Consider the following 14,803-nt stretch of genomic DNA (forward strand, 5'->3'; position numbering starts at 1 on the left):
AAATGTTCACCAAGGTGAAGAAGGGGTTTGCAAGATGGCCAAACTATTTATGTCCCAAATAGCATCTCATTAGCAGAATAACTTGTCACTCAGTACCCTAATCCCACCCACTAATCAAGAAAAACAACGTCCCAGAAGTCACACATGCCAGTCCAATACAGACGTCTGACTGCACTCACTTTTCTGCTACTGACAACACCCACAAGGCAACAACGGACAGAGACATGCCTGCATGTCAGTAAGGTCAGTTTGTCCCCAAGGATTATTTATCCCACACCACTAACAAAATCAACTAAACCCACAGTTGTGCTGCAGTCAACGACGTTCTCGCAACAACCTCCTTTTATCTAATGATTAAGCAAACAAACAAAATGATTAAAAAGAAAGGAATGTTGTATTACAAAATATACATTTGTGGATGGTGTGGTAAGTGATACATAGCTTATTAGGAATGGCCTACCATAAACCTTCAACATCTCTGCTTAACTCTGATTCCTGTGTCTTTAGGAAAGGTCATTCCTACCTTGTGAAAATTACTTCTTATATCACGCTGCTCACTATTGTGATCCACATATAATATAGCACATATCATATACCACATACGTGGAGGCAATCTCCCTGTGACACACTGCTAAACTTTGTAAACATCCCTCAGCATCTTCATGCACATGCCCTTTTCCCTTTATAACCAGCCAGAGAACTGTAGAATGTGTCCGCTTCACAGTTTACACACTAATAAAATAATACTTAATCCTTTTTATTGCTCTGTGTCTGTTTAGAGGTAAAAAACTTCGAAGTAGTGCCTGGGTCTTCATTTGTGGTTTTTATTGTGCCTAGCACAATAGGGTCCTGATCCCAATTGTGGCCCCTGAACACGATGCTAGTACAATAGTGTTAATACTCTTTCCCCCACCTAGCTATTTTTTCATCAACAAAAACTGTGCGGGAAAAAAAAGAACATTTGATTAAAAATACAGCGTATTTGGGAAAACAAATGCAGTTTACATTTTCTCCTGCAGATGCTGCTCTTGAACAGTTGTTATCATCAGTCACAAAAAGTATTTCAAGGTCAGTTGAAATGGTCAATGCTGATAGCAGTAACGTCAAGCTCTAAGTCTTAGGTCAGTGTGCTAAACAACAACATCTGTTCCTTTGGCGTGGGAGGGAGAAGATGAGGGAGTGTTGATTTTAAAAGTCTGATTACTAAAATAATGCTTATACCAAGGATACAAAAATACAATAGGGGAAATCCTGACCCTTCTGATATCAGTAAGAGTTTTACATTTGATTTCAGTGGGGCCAGGCTTTCTCCCTGTAGCTGCAGAGCTATACACATCAGTTTTCGGGAATGTGAAGGCCCATTTTACTACTGTGTACTGGTTTCACCACTCTGGTGACACTATGCAGGCCAAGTGTACCAGTGATTCTGGCTCTGAGCTTTTGAGAAAAGATCTAGTCTAGTTACAAACTGGCTGGCTGACTTCTGTGATACGTTTTTGCTATTCATCCTGTAGCGCCTTAATTCATGTCTAGCATTTGGTAGCCTATTATTGCTACATTTCAGCAACACTGGTATAATTTGTTGAGGTTTACATAAAATAATCCATTAGTTTGGGCTGCTAACATGGCTATACAGAAAATTACAGCATTATTGACCTTTTGTAAAAATGTGAGCTAAATCCTATACTAATTCTGTTACCAGGAGAGCTCCGAGCGATATTGTGGTTGTTGAGGTAAATTAATCTCTACTTTTAAGTCTTAAACACATAAATCATTATTCAGAAATGACTCCATGTACAGTGGGCCAGATCGGAGCTCCCAGCTCCATCCCCTTTGTAACACAAAGGAGCTGCCCTAATAAGTAAATCTCCAGGGAGCATAAAACTGGCATAGAGGGGTCTACACCACTCACTCAGCATAGGAGGCATTGCTGGGTAGCCTGGGGGTGGGAGGGACTGCCTTAAGTGGCATAATATAAAGCTGCTTTGTTACACTGGGGTCCCATTCAGTCTCTGGTTAGCCCTAATATCAGGAGAGATGAATGGTTGCTTAGAGACACACTCCTGTCCCCTTCTACCCTTTGCCAGGTCCTGCACCAAATATTTTGAGGAGGGAACACACTTCACATTTAGGGGGAAAGAACGTATTGTTTTTGTGACAGTTCCTCTCTCTATTTTAAATAAAATAGTGATTGCTGGAAAGCAACTAGTAGATTTGAAAGATTAGACATAAATTAGCTCTGGCTGCAAAGCATTAGTGAGAAAAGTCCAGGTGAGGTAGGCAAATATATGACATAAATGTGATTTATCACAAGACTATCACTGTGATGTGAGGAGTAGTGTGTGTATGTGTGTGTATAAAACACACACATATACACACATTTATGGAATACAGGATAGTGCTGTATAAAGGACCATGTCATGAGTTTGGGAAGGCTGCTTTACTTACAACTAGTAAAGCCTCGAGTGGTTTATAGAGGTTATTCCAAAAGACCTTTCTATTACCCCACAGCAGCATGTATTCTGTAGCTGCCACATATCTTTCAGAAAAAGTAGTTCAAAAACGTTTTAGAGCATGATAAACATTTTGATTGGAGCTATTTCTGTTTCCTGCAAGGCCATTTTTTCAGGCAGGTTGATCTTTAAAAAACAGCAGCTTGTTTGAAGTTGTAGAGGGATTTGGATTCAAAGCAGTCATGGTAAAGATGGATTAGTGAAGAGAGTGTAGGGCATGATAAAGGCAGTTTATTACATGTCTCTGCAATTTATCCTATGGACATCACCACCACAAATGTGATATATAGGAAATTACTGATTGTGCTTCCACTGAAGTTAAGAGGTTTGTCATTGCTGTCCAAGTGGGCAGGATCAGGTTAATAATGATGTATAGAGAAAAGCAGACACACATTATATTATTTCTCCTATAATTAATGTCCAAACTGTACCCAGTAACAAATATTTGATTAGTTTACAACTGAATATTTCTCCAGGTACTCATATGTGTAGTCATATTGATGACTGTAGTACAACTTCAGTGAGTAAAGTGAGCAGTATTTGACCCTTAGTTTTCTCTGCAAAATGTTCAGACCCTTTCATATCTCCCCAAGAGCAAGATATATTATTTCCAAAGGTGTCATTTAAAACTAAAATGCTTTGTAAGTTCTAATAGACAGGATCCAGCTTAATACACTTCTTATTTTCTATTTTTAGGAGTAACCACACACTATTCATATCTTTTTATATCTCTAGTGGTCTTAAACATTTATTTCAAATTACAAGCCATTTTCCAAAAGGCGCATCTGTTATAAAACAGATTCTAAATTGATAGTTTTGTGTTCTTTAATGTGTCTGATTAGAGCTGATTGAACTTTTTTTTTAAAAAAACCCATACAAAATTTGGACATTAACATTTCACAGTATGAAATTGACCCATTTTTCTTTTTAATTTTTTAATTTTAATTTTTGCATTTTAATTGAAATTTTAATTTAAAAGGTTATTTACATTTTTACCTAAAATAATATTTTTAGGAAGTGAAAATTTTCTATAATCATTTTGATTTAAAAAAAAAAGTCATGAAAAGTTGTGTATGAAATCAAAAATTTTGGAAAAATCAACAGTTTTTTGTGATATGTTTTCATTTTCTAAACTGAAATGAAAAAAATCAACCCATTTTATCTCTGGTATTTGTTTACATCATAAATATCATCACATCATACAAACATCAATGTCCAAAGCACAGGGTTGGATCTTAATAAATATAAATAAAAAAAATAAATTTGTTGTATTGTACTTTACCCATAACAACAATCTGAATAAAATAAATTATCATATCACATTTGGCTTCAATATAACACTCCTGGGTTACACAGTCAACCCTGATTCAAGAAAATTAAATGTTCCTGGTTCACATATTTATCTTTACATATCCTTAGACCACTGAACAGCCAAAGACCACAGCCTTCCTTTAATTTTTCATATGTATGTGAGTTTCCTTAGAGGAGTAACATTCCATGAGGAATGTTGCTGCTTTCCAAAATCCATGCCTGAAGTTAGCCTCTTAAATCTACGTGCAGACAAAAGTTTGGTCTGTTTCCCACAAATCCCATGGAAGTCAATGGGAGCTACAAGTGCTCAACACCTTTGAAAACCAGGTAATTTTTATGTAGGGGGCTCAATCCTGCAAGATGCTGAACACACTAACCTGATTCAGTGAAAGAGTTGAGTTCATTTTTAACTTTAAGCATGTGAATAATCCCATTGATTTCGGTGGAACTAATCATGTGTTTAACTTTAAGCATGTGCTTAAGTGTTTCAAATGCTCTGTACCTTGTAAGATGCAGCCCTCAGATGTAGATTTAGGAGCCTAAACTTAGACATTCAAGTTTGAAAATGTTGGACCACATGTTTAATCTGCTTTTCACTTTTGCTTATGTCTCCTCTCTCATGGGCTAACTAAACCCTGAGATTTAAACATCCATAACTTTGAGGTGTTTGGAATCCAAATTTGAAACCTCTGATAAAATCTATTTCATTCAGTTACACTGGTGCCCCACTGTAACACAGAGCACTATTGGACCCATAGGCATTTTATTTTGTTCAAAATGGAGAGGCAGAAATTACACTGTCTTCAATAGTCCTTATTTAAATTAAAAATTGAACCAAAAATTAACCTTAAAATGTATATTTACATGCATCAGTGCCTTATTGACCCCATCCCAGCTCCCATTAAGTCAACTGGCCTTTCCCCATTGACGTCAGTGGAGAAAAAGAGGGGGCCTTGCATAGTAAAGGTGTGAATAATTTTTCTTTTTTATCCGTCTGTCTATTTTGGGACGTGTTAAGTGCTTGTTCTCTGTTGTAACATTAACGTCAGTATGTGGAAACTTGGGTTACTAAAATAAATAAGTGAAATGTAATATACAAGACTAAACGGGGAACTGTGTGCACACTGTCCAACACAAATGGCCTGATTCACCACTGTGCTGCTCCAGCTTTACACCAGGGTTCATTCAACACAACAGTTACCCTGATGTAAAGCTGGACCAATGCAGTGGGGAATCAGGCCCAAACTTTATAACAATAATTTATGCAGTCTTGTATTTCCTGAGCAGGCAAAACTTCCACTGGCTTCAATGTACATTACCATAAAATTACATCCATGATACTTTTACCAGCCTGGGAGCGTGGGAAGAGAAGAGACTAATATCATGCAAGGCATCTTTTTCACTGTGGGCCTGATCCATTGTCTAGTGAAGGCAATGTCTAATCATTGACTTCAGTGGGCATTGGATCAGTCCTTAAATCAATGTATTTGCTCTTTATAAATTAGGGCTTGATTCTGATCAAACTTACGCTGGTGCCATTCTGCTGCTTAAATGGTTTATATCAGTGTAAACGAGGTCCATTTATTTTTAATTTGTCAAGGAAGAATTTATTAGATAGAGGGGCAGTATTAACTTCTGTAGGCTGGATCACCCCTTCCCACAGTAAAGCCAATGGGAGGCACCAGTGTGGAGGAAAATTTCCCGAGGATCCTCTCTCAAAGTTGCTCTCTGATCCTTGGGTTATGGAACCAGCCCACAAGGCCTGAGAATCACCTAAGATTGGTGGGAGGCTGGGGCAATCCATGCAGAGGCTGTGTGCCTCCACCCTGGTTTAATGTCACCACTATCTGAGCCATGCTTCCAGGAATTTCCCCTGACTGCTGTTGTCCCCGAGTCCTTAAGAGGGATCCCCACTTTAGTTGGGAGGGGGTTCCGAACACACCTCTTCTGGGTAAGCTCCACAAGGTTGGAGGGGGGATGATGCATCGCTCCATCCAACATGGGGCTACCCAATCCCCAATGTGAGACATGATCCCCACAGGCAGTCCCTCAGCTGCACCATTACCGAATTATTTGGAACATACGGTCATTTGCTTATGGGATTTTCTTAAGATTTATTTTTTTAATGTTTAAATAAATGCATAAATCACAGTGATGTGAAAAGGGTTGTTTCATTCTGTGTCAGAGCAGACGGTTATTCTTGTACAAATATGCACGTGTTGACTAATAGTAATATATTGATATAAATCTGTATTTGGGGCATATAAATTTCATGGCAAGATCACAAATGTTAAAGGAGATTTGGTTCACTGATTATTTTTAGAGAGGGCTCCATACCAGAACCAGATCCCTGGATTGTAGCATTTCCAAAGACACAGAAAGCTCAAATCCAAATCCAAACTTCAATTCTTAGGCCTTTCTCTAATTGTGTGAAATATGGACTCTCAAATATGAGCATCCCTGACTTAGGGAAAGCTGAGGTGCAGGTCTGAACCTAGGCATGGACCTGAGCTCCATTTATTTTCTGGTGTCCATGAATATTCAACTACATAATGTCATCTTAGAGTTAGAACATAATTTCTTATCTAAACAGTCATTTGCTAATTTGGTACCTGATCCTGCATGATGCTCAGCACCTCCAGCAGGATGCTGAAAAACCTTGACTCCCCATTAAGTGTAAGGGGAATTGAGGATTCTCATAATAATACTTAGCTCTGATACAGTGCCTTATGAGATTGACCCATTATATTGTAAACTCCCTGGGGCAGGGAATGAGTCTTTATGCTTCTAAAGTGCCAAGTATGTCTGGCTTTATGTAGATTTCATAATAATCTCAGATTATTAAGAAAGAAATAGGTCAGAAAGCACCTCAGTAGGATACCACGAAAATGGACCCCAGCTCACCAAAGCAATTTAGCACGATAACTGGACTCCATGGGATATGGCTGGATTGCTTTGCTGAATCAGACCCTGAATCTTCCTCCTGCCAAGACAGCCCTCGGAGCACCACTCCTAAACGTGGTAGTAATTCTAGAAGCCCTAAGGAAAGTCAGGGTAACACCACCGATTTTATAAATAAGGATCTTTATTTAGAATATTGTTGAAAACATTCTGGGCAACCACATTGTATAAATATATAAAGTTAAAGTTTGGCACAACAAACCAAGCAACATTAAATATTTAATTCCTTTTTTTGTATTTTTGTTTGGGGTGGGTTTTTTTTTGCAAAGCAACTCTTATTTACAATTATACAAAAAAGTATTATAAAAAATGGTCCACAACCTTATTTTGGGCAGGATTGGGGGTAACAATAAGGAAGTCTCATGTCATTACTCCTGACTAGTTTTCTTCTTTTCAAAAATGTTACCAGAACTCAAGAGCCAGGTTCCCATTCCCCAAAGCACAGATTATAAACATTGGCCATCTTGTGCTATGCAATTTTACCTCTAGACATATTAAATAGCTTTAGTTCAACAACCAATAAATAATTAAGTGTATTTTGAAGTAATATAGGCTTGAAAAATTATATATTTGAAGGAATTTTCAGAGATATTTTAGTACTGGAAAAAGAAATACTTAAGTCTTTTCAAGGCAGGTCTTTGATCTTGCAGCATATAGCAGTTTGTATTTGCATAACAGTGCAGCTGGACCTGGCTTTATAACACTTGGTAGATGGGATTGCTGCTGCTGGTGTCCTGGGGAATCTGGGTGCAGTTGGTAGGTGAGGGAATTTGGGCTCCACTCTCACTCAGGGTAGCTCCTTCTTGGGGCGAGCACGGGTTGCCCTCAGCTCCACCTTCCACTGTGGGCAGCACTGGGCAGGTGGAGTTATCTGTGGAAATCCTCTCCACAATGCTTGATAGACAGTCCAGGCTGGAGACAACTGAACTCTTCCCATGTTTTGGATCTAAGGATAGAGTTAAAAGGAGATCAATAAACCCAATAAGCAATTAATGCTAAGGGGAAATATTCTTCCAGAGGACCCAAAAAACCACCAGCCTTGCATGGCTCTGAGCACATAAAGATTCAGTAGAAATGTATGTCAAATAAATATTATTGAAAGATGCCAATCACTAAAAATCAGAGACAATATTAGAGCTTGCAAAGTAGTGAAGGGCCCAAGCCTCAAAATTTGGATGTGAACTACCACCGGTCTGAGGGAATTTGGAGCCAGGGTTTTCGTTCGATACAGAAATGGGGCTGGTTGCCCTGGATTCAGCTGAGAACTTCTCCGAAGTTTGGATCCAAGGTTTTGGGTAGGTCAGTCTCTGTTGCAAAGCAGTTTAAAATCTGAAGCCTGTTTTCAGAGACGAATATGTATGCCAAAGCACAGTGTAAGGAATATAAGTGTTACATGAAATGCATATACAAGGTGTCCCCACATTTGCAAACAGAATCATGGAAACAATTGGGGGAGGGGGTGTCCTGTATCAGTGCCCACAGCTTGCTGGCTGAGCACATGTCGTGACAGAAGGGGCAGGGGAAGTTTTCTCTGCTGACAGTCTCCACCTCCACACACTTGTCTTTGGCATTAAGGCAAATACTCACCATTTGGTGATTCTGTGTAGTAGTTGCTGTCATAGCTATTCCTCCTGCGAGAGCTGCAAGAGGGCCCACTGTACTCCATCTGGAAACCAAAAGCATGGACGCATGACACCAGCTCAGAAGCAGAATTTTCACAAAGTCTCCAATAACCATCTAATTTCATATTCCGATCTCTAGTCTGCCCCATAGCCCCAGTCCTTGCTGAAATATGATAAATTTTTAGCTTCCCTGAATGAGGGGAAAAAACCTTTCCGGGACGATATTAAATCCAGAATATTTTATATTACTGAATTATTCCAAGGATTTTTTGCCACACACAAAGAAAAATTTGTAACATTGTAATCAGTGATTGCTCTGACTCTTTGAATTACAGTACAGAACATTTGGTCTTTGATTTGTTACGGGAGATGGAGGGGAAAGCACTTAATTGTCATACTATTTTAAAAGCGTTTCCCCCATCAGTCGTCTTTCTTCTTCACGCTCTTTCCATTATCATTTCATACAGAAAAACAGCCTGCCTGGTATGGTTTATACTTTGATATTTTCACACACAATGACAGAGATCGCACCACCAAAAGAAAAGAGAATGCTGTATTTTGAGGAGGGATTAGTTCCATAAATCTTCCCTCAGCTCTGCTATCTCTATTATCCTCCCAAACATTCAGCTCCAGTAATGACCATCCCCTTGTGGAATAGCCCTCTGTCCTAGTGGATCTTAAAGCTTTATTGTGATTCCCATCTCAGAGGTACTCTGTGTTTGAGGAGTGGGGGCCAGGGACAGCTAGGCTCCAGGCCTAGCTGTACAATGAGGTGAAGAGATTCCCCTTGCTTCCCTACTCCACGATCAGGAGCTCCCCTCCCCGCGGGTTCCCCTTATAAGGATCAGAGAATGTGGAACCCAAGCAAGACTTCTCCGGAGCTGCACTCAGAGGTGATCAGGAACCGCCGTTCCCCTATCTGCTGCTGCACTATGGTCACAGAGGGAACCTCTTCCTAAAGGGTGCTCTCATAAGGGCCCCGCTCTCCTCACTGAAATCAAAGTGTGATAGCACCCACTGTGACTGAGGCCGGAAAACTAAGTCGTGTCTCTCACCAGCCCTCCTGTGACTCCCACGTTTATTTCTAAGATCCCCTAGCTACTCTGCCCCAGGTCTGTCCTTGCAGGGTTCAGAGATAAGGACAACAGGCGCATCAGAATGGGGATCCCTACCTTTCCTCTCCCAGGGATCAGACACTCCCCTCCCTACACTCACAGGGGTTTCAAAGAGGGGCTCCCCGATCAGGGTATGTAAGGGACCCCATCTCCCTTCCCAAGGAAGGGCCAGGATATATAAGAGCCCACTCCCCTCCCAGGGATCAGGGTATAGGAGGGGACCACCTCTCCCATCTCAGGGAGGGGCCAGGATACACCGGAGCCTTCTCCCCGACCCGGCTATAGATGGGGACCTCATCTCCCACCCCAGGGTCCGGGAACACCTTGGGCCTCCCTGTTTCTTTCCCAGGGATCCGGGGGCGGCGCCTCTCCTTCCTCCCGAGGATCAGGGGACAGGCGGGGGGCCTCGTTCGCCATCTCAGCGGCCGAGGGCCAGGGCAGCCTCCCCGCCCCGGGCGCGCCCCGCACTCACCATGCCGTCGGAGCAGTTGGAGCGGGGGCTGGAGGCGTCCGACTCGCCGCTGTAGTGCTCCAGCCCCGGGTAGTAGCCGTCCTCCTGCTCCCGCAGCAGCGCCTGCAGGCTCTCGATGTAGCGGATGGCGTTGCGCAGGATCTCCACCTTGGGCAGGCGCTGGTTGGGGTTGGTGGAGGTGCAGCGCTTGAGCGTCTCGAACGCCTCGTTCACCTTGCTGAGCCGCCGCCGCTCCCGCATGGTGGCCGCCTTCCGCCGGTCGGCGTTGGTGGTCTTCCGCTTGCAGGCTTTGCAAGCCCACAGCAGGCAGCGGCCGGCCTGGTGGTGGCCGCTGGGCGCCCTGATGTGCTCGTCCTCGTGGTGGTGCGCGTGGTGGTGGGGGTGCTCCTCCGGCTTCAGCAAGCCACCCACGTGCACCAGCCGCGGGTCCAGGTCCTCGAAGAAGTGCATGTCCGAGGTGTTGAAGCAGGGGTCGTCGTAAAAGTCATCGGCCGCCGAGAAGGAGCAGAGGGAGCCATCCGTTATCTCCATGGGGCCTAGCAAGTCCATGGGGGCAGCAAAGGGTGGGACGGGCTGAGCCGGAATAAAAAGCAGGGGCAGAAGCCACAGGAAGCCAGCCGATGGGGGCGAAGCAAACTGCTTTAATCGGGGAGTGTATTTTCCAGCCGCCAGACAAGTTTAGTTTAGCTGTCCACCCCCCCCCCCCCCGAACTTTTAATGAAGTCGCTCTCACACCACTGTCTCCAGTTAACTGGGAGAGAGACACTTTCCTCGGCTTAGACAAAATAGTTCTTTAGCTTTGGCTGGCGCTTGTCTCCCTTCCCCAGTTCAGATCTGCCTTGGCATGACACTGAAATACCCACCCCTGATGGCCATCCAGATGGCACAATTTGTGACTCTATTTATCCCAAAGCCTTGCTGGAGGGCGGGTGGGGATTCCTGCAGGACGAGCTCCCTTTCACCTGCCGGCCAATCCCTTAGCCCCAAGGAGGCAGCGGCTGGGGTCTTGGAGGGGGTGGGCAGGGAAGGGGTCGCGTCTGATTGGAGGGCAGCTGGAGCCCTTGTCAGGCAAAAGTTGTAGGAAACTTTTTGCAAATGTCAAACTGCAGCCAGAAAATAAGCGTCACAGTGGGATCATCTTTATTTTAACTCTTTTCTGCATGAGCGCTCCTGTTCTCACCCTTGTTCAAATGGTATTTTAGGCTGTTGTGGCTATGTAAATGTTTTGGGGTATTATTTTTATGTAAAGGCTTCCTGCTTAATAATACTGCAAAGAAAATAAAACCACCTATATTCAGGTTGTGATCTGTGCTACTTCTACGGAGTCTTTTGGCACGTGCAAAAGATTTCTGCTGTTAAACTGAATTATTGGCTATTGCAGAGGAGATAGAGCTAGCTAGCTAAAATAGAGATTTCTCTTTTCTTTTATTGCACTTCGCAAAAGTTCTCTTCTGTTCAGCGATTAAGAAACAATACAATAAAACGAGAGAACCAAATGATTGACAAAGAAAGGAATATACATTCCTTTAGTGGTAGCTTTCAAATGTATCTTCCCGGTGGTCGATATATTGAGTGGTATCGCTTGTAAGGGAACATTGGCCCTTCTTGTAAATAGAGGAATAGCAACTTTTTCGTTCAGACGGAAATATAGCTTCGCATTGCTGGTTGATTTTTTTTTTTTTTGTTCCTATTGTAATTTGTCTTTTCAGGAAATGCGAGTGAGCTGGGTCCTGTTTTTAGGTTCACACAGATGCACTTTATGGTTTTTCCCTCTCTCTCCAGCCTTTAGTTTCTCACCTGGAACCCTAATATTTTCTCATCCAATGATTTGCAAAAGTGAAAAACAAAATAATGCGGTGTAACTTTTGTACCTAGGTATAGGGTTCAGTTGATTTTCAAGCAGTCCGGGAAGCAGTCTGAAGGCGAAAAGGGACTATGTATTATCGGTGCTTTCCCCTCTAACTCATTTTCTTTGATTGACTAACTCAGTTTGTGGTCTGATAGGAGAAAACATTGAATGGTTCGAAACCTTTCCAGGTAGACTTCACGTCACTTTGAATAGTCGTGACTCCGTTGTAATAGTAATGCCATGTCTCTGGCCAGATACTCGTACTTTTGAGTTTGATTTGTACAAGAACCCCCTAAAATAAATCGAACTCGAGCTGAAGAGCCTCCCAGCCTTCTCCTGAACGCCGTGCGAGCCGTCTGGTGCGTGCCCACTTGCCCGCTCCCCATTGAGAAAGGAGGGGACACTGACATTGATCGCCGGCTTCCCGCTGAAGATGCAATTGATTTGTTTGTTTGTTACTGTCTCCGCTTTGCTTTTTGCTGTATGCAAAGCTGTGAGAATAGGGACCAAGAAGACGAAAAGCGTGTTTAAGAGAAAACCGGAGAGATGGCCCCTTTAAATAAAGGAAATGAGTTTTAAAGTGGGTGTGTAGGGGTTTGTGTCAAAAGTGTCCAGAGAATGGCTTCTGAAAGGCAATCATTGCCTTCGATTATCTAGAAATATATCCGACCTTCACGTCACGCATCAGCCTTTCGGGTGACAGGGAAAGGCATTAGGGGAGCTTTGTGGTAATGCTGCGTCTAAAATGAAAGCAGCAGCTTGTAATCACGTAGCGCTGCAATTCTCTGCTGTGAACTTGCTTTGCAGAAAGAGGAGGAGGCCACCCAGCCATTTCTCCCCTTCCCGGTTAGTTCAGCCCCCGTTGACTTTGGGGCTGTCTCTGGGACAGAAACAGTATTTGATCAGTCTGCCCGGATTTGTGCCCCTCTCTCCCAAATCTTTTCCAGGCTGATAACGCGTGGTGGCTGGGAGGAGGGGTCTTTCCAACACGACGGAGAAATCAGGTGTACCTCGAGAAGAGGGAGGAAATGTTGGGGGTGGGGGGGCAGGAGAGTGGCCTAGCGGTGTGTTCAAAGGGCATCACGCACGGGAGGAGGGAGTTCCTGGCCGGCCCCCGGGGCTGGGGCATGGTGGTGAGCGCTCCCGGGAAATAGTAGCGTGCCCGTGCAACGAGCCCCTCCCGCTCGGGAGTAAAGAACACGCCACCAGAGGCCCATGGACGCCGGCTCCTGGGGTTTGCTACAGCTCTCAGTAGCCGGGGATAGGGCAAGGGAGTGAGGAAAGGAAGGGGCCAGACGGGGGTTGGGGAAGTGGGGGGGGGAGGAATACAGGGGAGTCCGTCGCTCGCCAAGGTGTTACGCAAGCACGGAGCCACTAGGGGGAGATCAAGCCTTGCCCAGCAGCTCTTCGCTGCTCCATAGGTGGCTGCGCGCGGCCGAGAAGCGGGGTGCCCGGGGAATCCCGAGGGTGAGGTTGGTTAGACGCAAAAAGAAAAGGAGGACTTGTGGCACCTTAGAGACTAACACATTTATTAGAGCATAAGCTTGCGTGAGCTACCGCTCACTTCATCGGGTGCATCGTGTAGCTCACGCAAGCTTATGCTCTAATAAATGTGTTAGTCGCTAAGGTGCCACAAGTCCTGCTTTTCTTTTTGCGAATACAGACTGACACGGCTGCTGCTCTGAAACCTGCCATTATAGGTGGGGCAGAAGACCACGCCCAGCAGGTGTGTGTGTGTGGGTTACACACCCAGCCTCGCCATTATATCCTGGCTCTGGCACCGGTTTAACTGGGTTGGCGGGGCTTGCGGTGCCCCGAACCCGGCTGGAGCCCGGCCGCCGGAAAAGGCTTGTGTTGGGACTGAAGGAGGAGTGCCAAGCCCAAGTAAAGCTAGCCCAAGCCTGGATAGTTTGGGGCTACATTTTTGACCTTGCAGAAAACAGCTGTGTGTGTGATGGGGGGGGGGGTGAGTGCTGGAGCAGCAGTTGAGGCCCCCTGTTGGTTTAGGAGACATGACCTAACCCTGGTTAATGGCAGTCATGTATTTTGGGGACAAGTTGATTCCTCTAAGAAACCAATGGATTAATGCATTAGTGATGAATCCCCTTAGGAGGACTGGTTTCAGAGTAGCAGCCGTGTTAGTCTGTATTCGCAAAAAGAAAAGGAGTACTTGTGGCACCTTAGAGGCTAACATTTATTTGAGCATAAGCTTTCGTGAGCTACAGCTCACTTCATCGGATGCATTTATTTTCCACCAAATGCATCCGATGAAGTGAGCTGTAGCTCACAAAAGCTTATACTCAAATAAATTTGTTAGTCTCTAAGGTGCCACAAGGACTCCTTTTCTTTTTGCTTAGGAGGACTGAGTTCACAACTATTTGTAGCTATCACCTCAGTGTACAAAGCAATAACAGGTTTGACATGGCCTACTATGGCATGTTGATTTGCACTGCAAGTTACCCCTTCACATAAAAGCATCTGTTTGTAAAACACTTGTGACAAGCTGACACCCATTCTCACTCATCTTGAGTACTCTCTTGCTGTGCATGTACTCCCATACATTTCAGTGGGACAGCTTCTGGAGTAAGGGTGCTACTGAGGTGAGCAGAGGTGACAGAATTTGGACCTTAGAAAAAAAATGTCAGCACCAAACAAATGCCGGGACACTTCCTTTACACAGTTCACATGTGTTTAATTTTCAGAGTAGCAGCCGTGTTAGTCTATTTGCAAAAAGGAATACTTGTGGCACCTTAGAGACTAACAAATTTATTTGAGCATAAGCTTTCATGAGCCACAGCTCACTTCATCGGATGCAAATGCTTTGCTCGCAGTTTAGAATATCACTTATTTCTAGCGTTTTAGCTGATGTTAATTCTCTTTGTTGCTGATTTAGATGGGTTTGAACAATTTCACCTCTGTTTCCATTTTAAAGGGGCTGATCCTGCAAAGACTTATGCATC

At 43.8% G+C, this 14,803-nt stretch overlaps 1 protein-coding gene across 1 annotated transcript; it reads right to left on the reverse strand.

Moving 5' to 3' along the window:
* Positions 1-6,895: 6,895 nt before the first annotated feature.
* On the reverse strand, positions 6,896-10,946 carry MYOD1 (myogenic differentiation 1). The gene is made up of 3 exons (XM_038406576.2): positions 9,995-10,946; positions 8,373-8,451; positions 6,896-7,731 (listed from the first exon to the last, which is right to left on the reverse strand). The coding sequence occupies exons 1-3, from the start codon at positions 10,541-10,543 to the stop codon at positions 7,481-7,483; spliced, it is 879 nt and encodes a 292-aa protein (XP_038262504.1). The 5' UTR covers positions 10,544-10,946; the 3' UTR covers positions 6,896-7,480.
* Positions 10,947-14,803: the final 3,857 nt, after the last annotated feature.

Source organism: Dermochelys coriacea, chromosome 6, assembly GCF_009764565.3.
Source record: "Dermochelys coriacea isolate rDerCor1 chromosome 6, rDerCor1.pri.v4, whole genome shotgun sequence".
Classification (NCBI taxonomy): domain Eukaryota; kingdom Metazoa; phylum Chordata; order Testudines; family Dermochelyidae; genus Dermochelys; species Dermochelys coriacea.

Coding starts and splice junctions, on each gene's coding strand:
- MYOD1 (XM_038406576.2), bottom strand. CDS start 10,543: ATGGACTTGCTAGGCCCCATGGAGATAACGGATGGCTCCCTCTGCTCC. Junction 8,452..9,994: donor CCAACTGCTCCGACGGCATG/GTGAGTGCGGGG, acceptor TTTGGTTTCCAG/ATGGAGTACAGTGGGCCCTC. Junction 7,732..8,372: donor CTACACAGAATCACCAAATG/GTGAGTATTTGC, acceptor CTCTATCCTTAG/ATCCAAAACATGGGAAGAGT.